Raw genomic sequence first — 11916 nt, forward strand, 5'->3', positions numbered from 1 at the left:
TAATTCAACTTAAAAGGTGAAACTAATATATTATATAGACTCATTACATGCAAAGTGAGATATTTCAAGCCTTTATTTTATATAACTTTGATGATTATGGCTTACAGCTTATGAAAACCCCAAATTCAAAATCTCAGAAAATTAGAATATTGTGAAAAGGTTCAGTATTGTAGGCTCAAAGTGTCGCACTCTAATCAGCTAATTAATCCAAAACACCTGCAAAGGGTTCCTGAGCCTTTAATTGGTCTCTCAGTCTGGTTCAGTGGAATTCACAATCATGGAGAAGACTGCTGACCTGACAGTTGTGCAGAAAACCATCATTGACACCCTCCACAAGGAGGGAAAGCCTCAAAAGGCAATTGCAAAAGAAGTTGGATGTTCTCAAAGTGCTGTATCAAGGCACATTAATAGAAAGTTAAGTGGAAGAGAAAAGTGTGGAAGAAAAAGGTGCATAAGCAGCAGAGATGATTGTAGCCTGGAGAGGATTGTCAGGAAAAGGCCATTCAAATGTGTGGGGGAGCTTCACAAGGACTGAGGCTGGAGTTACTGCATCAAGAGCCACCACTCACAGACGGGTCCTGGACACGGGCTTCAAATGTCGTATTCCTCTTGTCAAGCCGCTCCTGAACAACAAACAACGTCAGAAGCGTCTTACCTGAGCTAAAGAAAAAAAGAACTGGTCTGTTTCTCAGTGGTCCAAAGTCCTCTTTTCTGATGAGAGCAAATTTTGCATCTCATTTGGAAACCAAGGCTGGAGGAAGGATGGAGAGGCACACAATCCAAGATGCTTGAAGTCCAGTGTGAGGTTTCCACAGTCTGTGTTGGTTTGGGGAGCCACGTCATCTGCTGGTGTTGGTCCACTGTGCTTTATTAAGTCCAGAGTCAGCGCAGCCGTCTACCAGGACATTTTAGAGCACTTAATGCTTCCTTCAGCAGACGAGCTTTATGGAGATGCTGACTTCATTTTCCAGTAGGACTTGGCACCTGCCCACACTGCCAAAAGTACCAAAACCTGGTTCAATGACCATGGGATTACTGTGCTTGATTGGCCAGTAAACTCGCCTGACCTGAACCCCATACAGATCTATGGGGCATTGCCAAGAGAAAGATGAAAGATATGAGAACGAACAATGCAGAAGAGCTGAAGGCCGCTATTGAAGCATCCTGGTCTTCCATAACACCTCAGCAGTGCCACAGGCTGATAGCATCCATGCCGCATTGAGGCAGTAATTCATGCAAAAGGGTCCCAAACCAAGTACTGAGTACATATGCATGATTATACTTTTCAGAGGGCAGAGGACATTTCTGTATTTAAAATCCTTTTTCTATTGATTTCATGTAATATTCTAATTTTCTGAGATTTTGAATTTGGGGTTTTCATAAACTGTACACAATAATCATCGAAATTATATCAAATGAAGGCTTGAAATATCTCACTTTGCATGTAATGAGTCTATATAATATATTAGTTTCACCTTTTAAGTTGAATTACTGAAATAAATGAACTTTTGCATGATATGCTAATTTTTTGAGTTTCACCTGTAATTCAGCTCCAGGTACAGTGCACTGAAGTGGACCCAGAACAACTCTCATCAGCTGTTAGCTGTAAACACTAGCAGGACTAAAGTTACGGTACGGCTGTGTTAAAACTATAACTTAGCACAACATCACTGCGCTGTAATAACGTAATGCTTTATAAAATGTCACATAATTAACAAAATAGCTGTATAATGTCAGTCCAGTGACATTAGTGAGAGCCGACCTGCCTCTCATTCTCCGGCGCTGGCAGTCACTCAGAGTGAACGAAAGACTGAGTAAGACCCATGTGAGCGCTGAACGAGTCGTTCATTCCTGCTCCACAGTAGCTGTCATGTGACAAATGAACGACTCAAACAGACTCACAGTTGAGAGTCATGAACTAATCAGTTCTGTTTCCTGTGCTGACGGAGCCCAATGCAGCTGCCGTGTGACGAGTGAACGTAAGAGTCCAAGATCCTTCATGCATGTGTGAAAATGAATGAATCACTCACTAAGACAAGCCGTTCCTCCTGAGTCATACACACGATTAGGTCTTATGTATGAAACGTTCTTTGAACGACACAACACTACGCCATAAAACAACTGACTCACAGCAAAACACAGGCTCCACGTAAAGATACAAAATAACAATAAAGGTTAAGACAAAACAGTGACAGGTACAGGGGCCGTGTGTTTTTAGAATTAGAGTAGGGATTATTGTTAGTCATATTTATTACTGACACAACCCTGTACGCAGGATAAGCGGTTGATTAATAGACCTACTGAGTCGGACTGTCACTTTACGATCACAGGTCCATCAGGAGCCTAAACAGTATTATTTTCATCTTCCGTTATTGTCACAGGCATTTAGTCCCGTCAGGTTACAGCTGAATAAACAGGCCTTTAGCTATTTAAAATGAATAACAGGCTGAATGAATGACAAAATTCATTAAGGAAATTCCAGTCTGCTAAATGATGAATGAACAATGCTCTATAAAATGTAACGTTGTTGACGTTCGATCCTCCACTCCTACGTTTTAGAGCCAATCATGGTCCGCGTTGGCACGTGTTCATATTTCTAGCTGCACCCGATGAAAATGGAGGCTCTGCCTTTATTTACCCGTTGCCATGGTGAATCGTAGAATCGGAGCTCAATTGATGATGGCTTTTTTTCACCCCCACGCACGCGCTTCCATCAGGCTCAACATACTCAGAGTTGATTGAACTTATTCTGATCGGCCTTTCTGAAACGGAAAACTCTGAGTTTCACAGCTCAGAGTTCTTCAACCCAGAGTTCAGGTTTACACTCAGAGTTTGTTGAACCTGCTTTCTGAAACAGGGCCCCGGTCTTGTGTTTTCTTTTTAGCTCACTTTGTACCTGTCTCTCATGTATTATAGATTTAGCCCTGCGTCTTAGCTCCTAGTTCTGTGTCTTCATGTCTTAGTGTTTACATTTGGTCTGTGTACTTTGTTATATTGCCCTTGTCTGCTCTGTGTTCTCTTTAATCCATTTCATTGTTGGTTGTAGTTCTTGGTGATCTGTCTGCTTGTGTCTTTATTAGTTTATTTTTTATTCTTCTGATCTGTTATGTGTTCAGTAACCTGTGTCATGTCTGTTCCTCCAGTTATCACTCTGCGTACCAGTCTCTCTGTTTTCCCTGCTCTCTCTCTGCCTGCCTGTGTCTCGATAGCCTCATGTCCCTCACCTGTGTACCTCATCCCAGTGTATAAATGGTGTTTCTGTTCATTCCCTGTTCGGTCATTGTCACATTTATGCTCAGTCGATTGTCGTATGTTATGCAAGTTGCTGCATTACCCGTTCTTTTTTTTTTGTTGATGTACCAGTTCCCTGTACCCGTGAGTCTTTGTTCATGCCTGTTTGTCTTATCTCCTGGATTTAATACCCTTGAACTGAATCTCATCGCTCCAGTGTCATGCATTTGGGCTCTCACCTGCTTTGCGTACCCACCGACCCTGACACCGCCGCCCATCTGCCAACTGCGATCCATGTGGTGTGACCTTGGCCCTGATCCGCACATGTTTGCTGATCCTGTGGATTACTAAATCCATATCTGATAGACTCACACTGCATCTGTGGCCCGAGCTGGATTCGAACCAGCGGAACAGAAATCGCGCGGGAGCGGGAGGTTAAAAAATATACTGCGGGTACTGCAGTAGCACTGATAAGGAGTCAGCAAACCAAAACTCGTACCTAAGAACGTACCTAACTCGAATCGGCGCCCTCGGGTATGGGTGGTGGACACACTGACGAGGGAGCTAAACACTGTGGTCTCTGATGTCAGTTGCCAGTCTCCTAACGTATCGGGAGTGAGGTTTACTCACTGCACAGCCTCGCTGGTTTCCATCACACAGGTGTTTAGCATAGCCCAAACATTTGTGCCCTTTTTTTTACTCTGCCTGTCACAATGTTTGCGGGCGGGAGTAGATACACATGTTGCGGGGATGGGCGGTAATGGTCATAAAATCAGCGGGAGCGGGATCAAGAAAAATAGTCCCACGCAGGTCTTTAGACTGAGCTACTGCTGCCCCTAACAACAGAAAACAACCAGCTGCAATGAAAGAACTGGCCATCCCTCCTTTGCCAACAACTGCGTATAGTACAAACACGGCTCCACAAGGAGGTTCGACAAGGGGGGCAGTGGTGTACTAGCCTCTCATCCCGCTGTCAGACATCGCAGCTGCCTCTGAAACCTGCAGCGCTCTGCCCTGTGCAGTGAGGCGTCGGAGGGATGTCTTTGAGAAAACAGGTCAAAGCGAAAGGGGCCGGTGTCTTGGCGAGGCTCTTGCCATGGATAGCGAGCACTAAGTGAGATGAGATTTTCAGGGCAATCTTTTTGTTGGTTTAGTGGTCATGGCTTAGTGGAGTGAGACACGAAAGCTTTCACATTGAATGTTTAATTGTCACCTACTGCATATACATATATATTCATATAACATATAAAGTGATGTAGTATGCTTTCTGAACAGAACCAGTGTTTTATAGTGTATTAGTATATATTATTTTATTTACTAGATATATTAGTATGCTGACCTTTTTAGCTTAATCGGCCATGACCAGTGTCCGGTGGGCCGAGCAGCGTCAAATGTTTTGCAGCGTTTTTTCTGCACACATGTAAAAGATACGGACACGTGGATATTTTAAAAGCACGGACCAGGTAAAGCAACAGTGCAGACAGGACTCCTGTAACCTGCTGCTCTTTTGGGGGAACATACAGTTAAGTGGACCCAGTCAGAAAAGCCAACTTTTTCCAATAAATTTTCCAATAAAGAAAAGTTACAAAAATGTTTCTGTATGCTGTCAGTTATAGTTCCTAGAAAGAAAGAAAATCGGAATCGGCCAAACATGTAACATTGATCTGTTTTCTAAAAACGATGTAGAAGAACTTTAAATTACATTTCATAATAAACACAACATACCTCAAATTACAAAACATGCTGCTAATAAAAACTAAATCACCAAGTACTGTTAGTTAGCTTAGTTTAATCTGATTTTTCCCACTCACTCACCTGATTCAGTGAATCACTGGTTTGAAACTCTTGTTAGTTCCTGAGAACTGAGTGAAGCAGAGTTGTTGTCTGGTGATGGAGTTTCTTTGTCTCCAACAGTTTCTCATGTTGTTTGAACTGTTTGTGTTTGTGTGTTCAGAGTTTCCAGCAGAGCCAGAGGTCGTCTACTCTTCACTGAGGTAGACCTTCACACCTTCACACCAGTCCAACCACTGATGTCCAGCTGGCCTGGAACTGGTCCTCAGAGCCCCTCACACCTCAGCACATCCATTTATTATGTTTCACTGTTAAAGATAAATTAGACTCAGGCAGCTACAAAGAGACAAACAGCTCAGGTTTAGAGAATGATTTAACATTTGTGTTTTTAACTGAAATATCAGACATGAAAAAAATAAAACAGATTAATTGTTAAAATACTTACTATATATATATTTAAAGGTTGTACGTTTTAGTGGCATCTAGTGGTGACTGGTCACGGTGCATTCACTTGCTCCTCTAATGGTCCCATTTTCTATTAATTCTTGGGCAGATTTCCACATTCATAAATGTAAAATCAAGCAGTAAAAACCTCTCCTCCATGAGGTTGTACATTATACCAATTTTATTTCTGTATCCAACGACACAAAGGCTGAGAAAACTTTCAACATATTGTCCTCTTAATATCTTTCTATCTAGTATAGACTAACCCTGGCAAGTTTTTGTTCTGTAAACTTCGTTATGTCCCATGTATATTTATTCCTCTTTTTCCAAAGAGGTAAGGAGGGGAAAAAATCCTGTGTTTTCCGACACAACATGAACGCACCATCAGTCAACGCTCACCCCTCCATTTCCAAGCGAGCAGGAGAAGCTACGGTGGTCGACGCGCTCTGTCGGCTCTTGTACTAAATAATATTAGTGGTCCTCCATTTGTCCAAATTTCACATCCCTTCTTACTTCTAATAAACGAGTCGACTTCTTCTACTACTACTACTACTACTTCATCTTCTTCTTACGTAGTGGCGAAACACGCTCTGTAGAGCAGTTTGTCCGTTTGGGCTACCGTAGAAACATGGTGACGTCCATGTAAGGGAACCTGTGGTGTATGTAGATGTAAATGTCTCATTCTAAAGTAATAAAAAATAACAGTTCATTATGTAAGGTCTTTATACACCACTGAAAACATAGTTTGGATCTTTGTGTTACATTTCTGTCAACAGAACCTGAGAAATTTTACACACCTTTAAAGCTGAGTGCTAAGTGTTTCAGCAGCAACATGTTACCTGTTTCATTGTATTTTCATTCATATATTTCTACTGAACAGAATCTAATAATAACTAAGTTGTTTCGTGGTTAATGTAATAACTAACCTTACTGTTATTTATTTTTTATTAATGTTTTTTCCTTCTTGTTGCCACGGCAACTTTTTTCTCTGCAGGATCAATAAACTTTGGTCTCGTTCTTGTTTGTCTCCTGTGGTTCTGTGGGTTTCACAAAGCTGTCGGATGGAAAATCAGACGTGTTCTGGTTCTGTGGCTCACCTCTCTTCAGTGCAGATAGCTGAGAAGAACCAAACTAAACTGCAGCCGCAGACTCAACATAATGAAGAGCAGTCAGATTCCCCTGTGAACACCGAAACAGGTTTTACTTGCTGTAATAATTAGTATAATAATAATATTAATATATTAATTAGGGCTGAACAATTAATCGAATTTTGTCAAAATTGCAGTATGGCCTACTGCAATTTTAAAATTGGATTTTTTAGTCGAAATGTGTGTCAAAATACCATTTTAAATTAAATCTTAAAGGGGCATTATGGAGTTTTCATGGCTCAATATCGGTGCGGTTTGAAGATTGCGACCAGGTGTGTGGCGGCATAACGTTAATTCAACTAAAACTAGTATCCGTAAACACTATGACATGCAGCCAATCACCATCGGCCACATCATCATACAAACATACAGCCAATCACGTTATGTGACATTACCAGCAGGCCCGTTCGGCCCCCTTGAACTTTTCAACCTTTTGCCACATTGCAGACATTTGTGAAGAACCAACAACAAGTTTTCAGTTCTTTCCACAGATTCTCGATTGGATTCAGGTCTGGACTTTGACTTGGCCATTTTAACACCTGGATATGTTTATTTGTGAACCATTCCAGTGTAGATTTTGCTTTATGTTGTGGATCATTGTCTCCGTCCCAGTCTCAGGTCTTTTGCAGACTCCATCAGGTTTTCTTCCAGAATGGTCCTGTATTTGGCTCCATCCATCTTCCCATCAATTTTAACCATCTTCCCTGTCCCTGCTGAAGAAAAGCAGGCCCAAACCATGATACTGCTGCCACTCCCATGTTTGACAGTGGGGATGGTGTGTTCAGGGTGATGAGCTGTGTTGCCTTTACGCCAAACATAACGTTTTGCATTGTTGCCAAAAAGTTGACCAGAGCACCTTCTTCCACATGTTTGGTGTGTCTCCCAGGTGGCTTGTGGCAAACTTTAAACGAGACTTTTTATGGATATCTTTAAGAAATGGCTTTCTTCTTGCCACTCTTCCATAAAGGCCAGATTTGTGCAGTATACGACTGATTGTTGAGTCTCCCACCTCAGCTGTAGATCTCTGCAGTTCATCCAGAGTGATCATGGGCCTCTTGGCTGCATCTCTGATCAGTCTTCTCCTTGTATGAGCTGAAAGTTTAGAGGGACGGCCGGGTCTTCGTAAATTTGCAGTGGTCTGATACTCCTTCCATTGCAATATTATCGCTTGCACAGTGATCCTTGGGAAATATTTTTGCATCCAAATCCAGCTTTAAACTTCTCCACAACAGTATCTCAGACCTGCCTGGTGTGTTCCTTGTTCTTCATGATGCTCTCTGCGCTTTAAATGGACCTCTGAGACCATCACAGAGCAGGTGCATTTATACGGAGACTTGATTTCACACAGGTGGATTCTATTTATCATCATTAGTCATTTAGGTCAACATTGGATCATTCAGAGATCCTCACTGAACTTCTGGAGAGAGTTTGCTGCACTGAAAGTAAAGGGGCTGAATAATTTTGCACGCCCAATTTTTCAGTTTTTTTATTTGTTAAAAAGGTTTGAAATATCCAATAAATTTCGTTCCACTTCATAATTGTGTCCCACTTGTTGTTGATTCTTCTCAAAAAATTACAGTTTTATATCTTTATGTTTGAAGCCTGAAATGTGGCAAAAGGTCGAAAAAGTTCAAGGGGGCTGAATACTTTTGCAAGGCACTGTACACTGAACAAAATTATACAAACGCAACACTTTTGTTTTTGCCCCCATTCATCCCCCCTTTCATCATGAGCTGAACTCAAAGATCTAAGACTTTCTCTTTGTACACAAAAGATAACAAATATTGTTTGCAAATATTAGTGAAAAATATTTGAGAGAAATAGGCACACGAAAGTGTTGTATTTATAATTTAGTTCAGTGTATGAGTTAATTGCATTGAAATCGGCATCTGTGTTTAGGAACAGCCGAGAGTCCGATCCTTCACTCAGGCCACGAGTGTTGCATATTTTGCCCACCAGATAGCGCTCTGCAGCTCCCCTGTTAACAAAAAAGTCTGCCGGAGCAAGTAGAAACAACACGGAGAGTGGCTGTGTTACCGGTGACTTAGTCATTTGTCACATTACTTACATGACTTAAATTATGTTGCTTTTATCCAGCCAGTTTATCCAGTGGGTTAAACAACTGCTTGGGGTGGGAGGCTGGGGTCCGTGAGTTTCGAACAATGAACCTGAGTAAGCTTCCTCAGTGGAGGAAGGACTGAGTGTATGATTGAACATAAGTTTTGTTAGTGATTATTTTGAGACCATGAGGTAATTAGAATTTTTTTACTAAGTGGGGCGTAGGGGGGGCTCTGTACTTTCTTAATTGAATTAAAAGATAAGCCGAGTGCCAACTGAAATCTCAAATCAATGTCCGCTAAATATTTCATCAGCCCCCCGAGTGCAGAGGTGAGGGTCTTTATACCACAGACACTCATGGTCAGTTACGGAGAACCGCAGCTGTTGGACTGCCAGCACAAAGCGAGGATAATGTCAGAAGGCAGATTCAGATGTTCAGACGATTTATGCTACAGATTCCTGATAGTAGACATTTATCACCATTTAGTGATCGGGTTTAGTTTTTGTGTGTAAAATCGCTGCAGTGAACATGAGCGCACATCACGGTGGCTTAAATTTTCAGTTTTCAGTATATTCAGTTTAAAGTTCTTGGAATTCAGTTTCAAATTATTAATACAATTATTCAAGTTAAAACAATACCAATTATGTTTTCAAACATTAAAAACATGTTACAATTATTCACGTCCAGCAATTCAGATTCTGCTGACACAAAGATCAGCCCATATGGGCCCAGCATGAGAAAGACCAACCTGATGGAACAGCACGATGGAATATTATAACGATGTGATTTCTTGTACCTCACAATCGCCTTGATTTGTGTGTCAGAAAAACTTTTTTTTAATGTCACACCATGTTTTCTCAAGACTCTCAGGCGATTTTATTAGCCCCGTCTCTTAGGTTAGGATTTATTTTAGGTTCATACAGTTTATATATACACAGAGTACATTCATAGACGGAACTAAAACAAAATACAATAACTCCACCTTCATTCCTCATACCATGTCTGCAAAGTAAAAAAAAAACGTTCTCCTATCCTATGTTGCACCTCTGGCAGCGCCAAATTGACAGCGTCATGGCTCCCCCTCGTGGCAGGAGGTTTATAACATCAAATAATAAATATAACAAAATGGTTCATTTTCCTTTCCAGCACCTACATTGTTTAAATAGCCCTTGCGCCCATCTGTGCACCCATGGGATTGTTGGCCGTAAAAACGAGGTGCGATCACATCGAAAACAACATCTGGTCTAATCAATCGATATTGACTAGCAGCTATGTACATCGTTGCACACCGCTGTAGTGCAATTACGTCCGACTGCGGACTGTTACAGTCCCATGGCACGCCCTCACGGTAGAGTCTGTTATGATTGGCTTTAGCCTTCTGTGGTCTGTGCGACGTGACAGAAAAGGCCTTACGCCACGCCCCCTGAGTCCTCAGCCGGACTCTCCTCCTGCAGTGCCCACACAGCCCCGCCTCCTGTCACTCACAGCGCTTTCTTCTTGTCTCAAAGCTCCGTTTGATTAGAGGCAGACAGACTGTTTGTCACTGTGATAAACTCACCAGCCCACGAGGAAATATAATGACTCTGCTTCACTTTTCACCAGCATTGTTTCTGCTGCGCGCTCCCGACGCAACACGGGCTGCACCGCGCATGCGCAACGCGGGAAACTCCCAGAACAAAGAAAAGAGAAACGCTCGTGAGTTTTTCTTTCAGCTTCCTCTCTTCAAGATGAAAACAGGAATCACGGAGACACTTTGGAAATCAAACCACGTCAACACAAACCCTGGAGCGGGTTTTCAGGCTCTGATCTCTAACAACAGAATGAACGGATGATACACGGACCCTCGAGACTCTTCCTCGTGTCTTTAGTCTCGTGATGAAGTCATGAACACTGACCTGAACATCGGTGCTATCAGAGCACGAGGCTGCTGTTTGGCTCCTGTGGTCCGGGTTCTGGTTCTCCATCGTCCTGCAGGTCTCCGCTGTGACTGGTGGACCGTGTTGTCCTGGACTGAGTCTGGATTCTGGTCTCGGAGCACTTCCGGATCCCGCGGAGCCTCCGCGTTCTCGCTGTGACGGCGCCCCGCCCCCTTAGTTACTGTCGCTAAGGCCGTTTAGAAACATGGCTCCTTGATTCTTCTTCTGCTTCTTCTTTAGAGTTTATCGGCAGCTTGCATCCATTATCGTTGCACTACCGCCATCTTCCGGCTTTATTTCCTGTCATGTCCAGTTACATCATATTCTTCTCATCATACCTATTCATGATAAAAATAAGAAAATATTTCCTCTGCTTTGTTCATTCTCCCCACTTTCCAGTATTTCCTTCATTCCTGTCCCTATTGTTCCAACTATTCCTAACTCTTCCATCATATTTTTCCTCTGTTCTTCATATTGTCTGCAACTCAAAAACACATGCTCTATAGTTTCTGCAACCTGACCACAACCACAAAAACCAGTTGGGTGCTTCCCTATAATGTGTAATGTGCTATTCAAATTACTGTGACCTATCCTTAATCTGGTCATAACTATTTCTTCTTTTCTATTCCCTCCCCTATTCTTCACCGCCCCAACTTTACTTTGTATAGCATATAAATGTCTCCCTTTAGTTTCCATATCCCACTGATTTTCCATATTATACTCTTTCCTTCAGACTTTGACAACTTAATATTTTCTTCAATACTCTCTTTTTTAACAGCTTGTTTGGCTAACTTGTCCACTCTCTCATTACCCACAATGCCAATATGAGCAGGAATTCAAGTCAATTGAATCTCATAGCATTTTCCCCTAATTCTTGTGTATTTTATCAATATTAAATACAGTAAATCCTGATGACTATTAGATATACCAGTCATGAGACTGTATAAAGCTGACACTGAATCACTTCCAATTAAAGCTTTTTTGATTTTGTTTTCCTCAATCCATTCTAGTGCCATCTTAATAGCATATAATTCAACTGCATACACACTCAGATCATTTGTGGTTCGTCTGCTTATCTCACCTCTTTGGTTGAAAATGTAAACTGCAGATCCAGTCTTTCCTGTTTCTGGATCCTTTGATCCGTCTGTATAAATCTGAATATACTCTTTATATTTAAAATCTATATGTCTATAAAATTCCGCTACCAGATCTGTACTATTACTTACTGTTTTAACTCGAAGTAATTTAAAATCAACTTCCATGGTTTCTAGCTTCCATACCGGTGTATCAGGCCATATTATAGTTGGGCAGAATTCCTTTTCATACA

At 41.7% G+C, this 11916-nt stretch overlaps 1 protein-coding gene across 2 annotated transcripts in view; it reads right to left on the bottom strand.

Moving 5' to 3' along the window:
• The window catches only part of LOC123980197 (zinc finger protein 239-like), a 387571-nt gene that overhangs the window by 340249 nt on the left and 35406 nt on the right, over positions 1–11916 (bottom strand). For both annotated transcript variants that reach the window (XM_046064459.1, XM_046064463.1), the window contains exon 2: positions 10569–10801. In XM_046064459.1, coding sequence (XP_045920415.1) covers positions 10569–10637 — 69 coding nt within the window. In that variant the 5' untranslated portion in view covers positions 10638–10801. The remainder of the gene's footprint in view (positions 1–10568; positions 10802–11916) is intronic.

Source organism: Micropterus dolomieu, linkage group LG12, assembly GCF_021292245.1.
Source record: "Micropterus dolomieu isolate WLL.071019.BEF.003 ecotype Adirondacks linkage group LG12, ASM2129224v1, whole genome shotgun sequence".
NCBI classification, from domain to species: Eukaryota; Metazoa; Chordata; class Actinopteri; order Centrarchiformes; family Centrarchidae; genus Micropterus; species Micropterus dolomieu.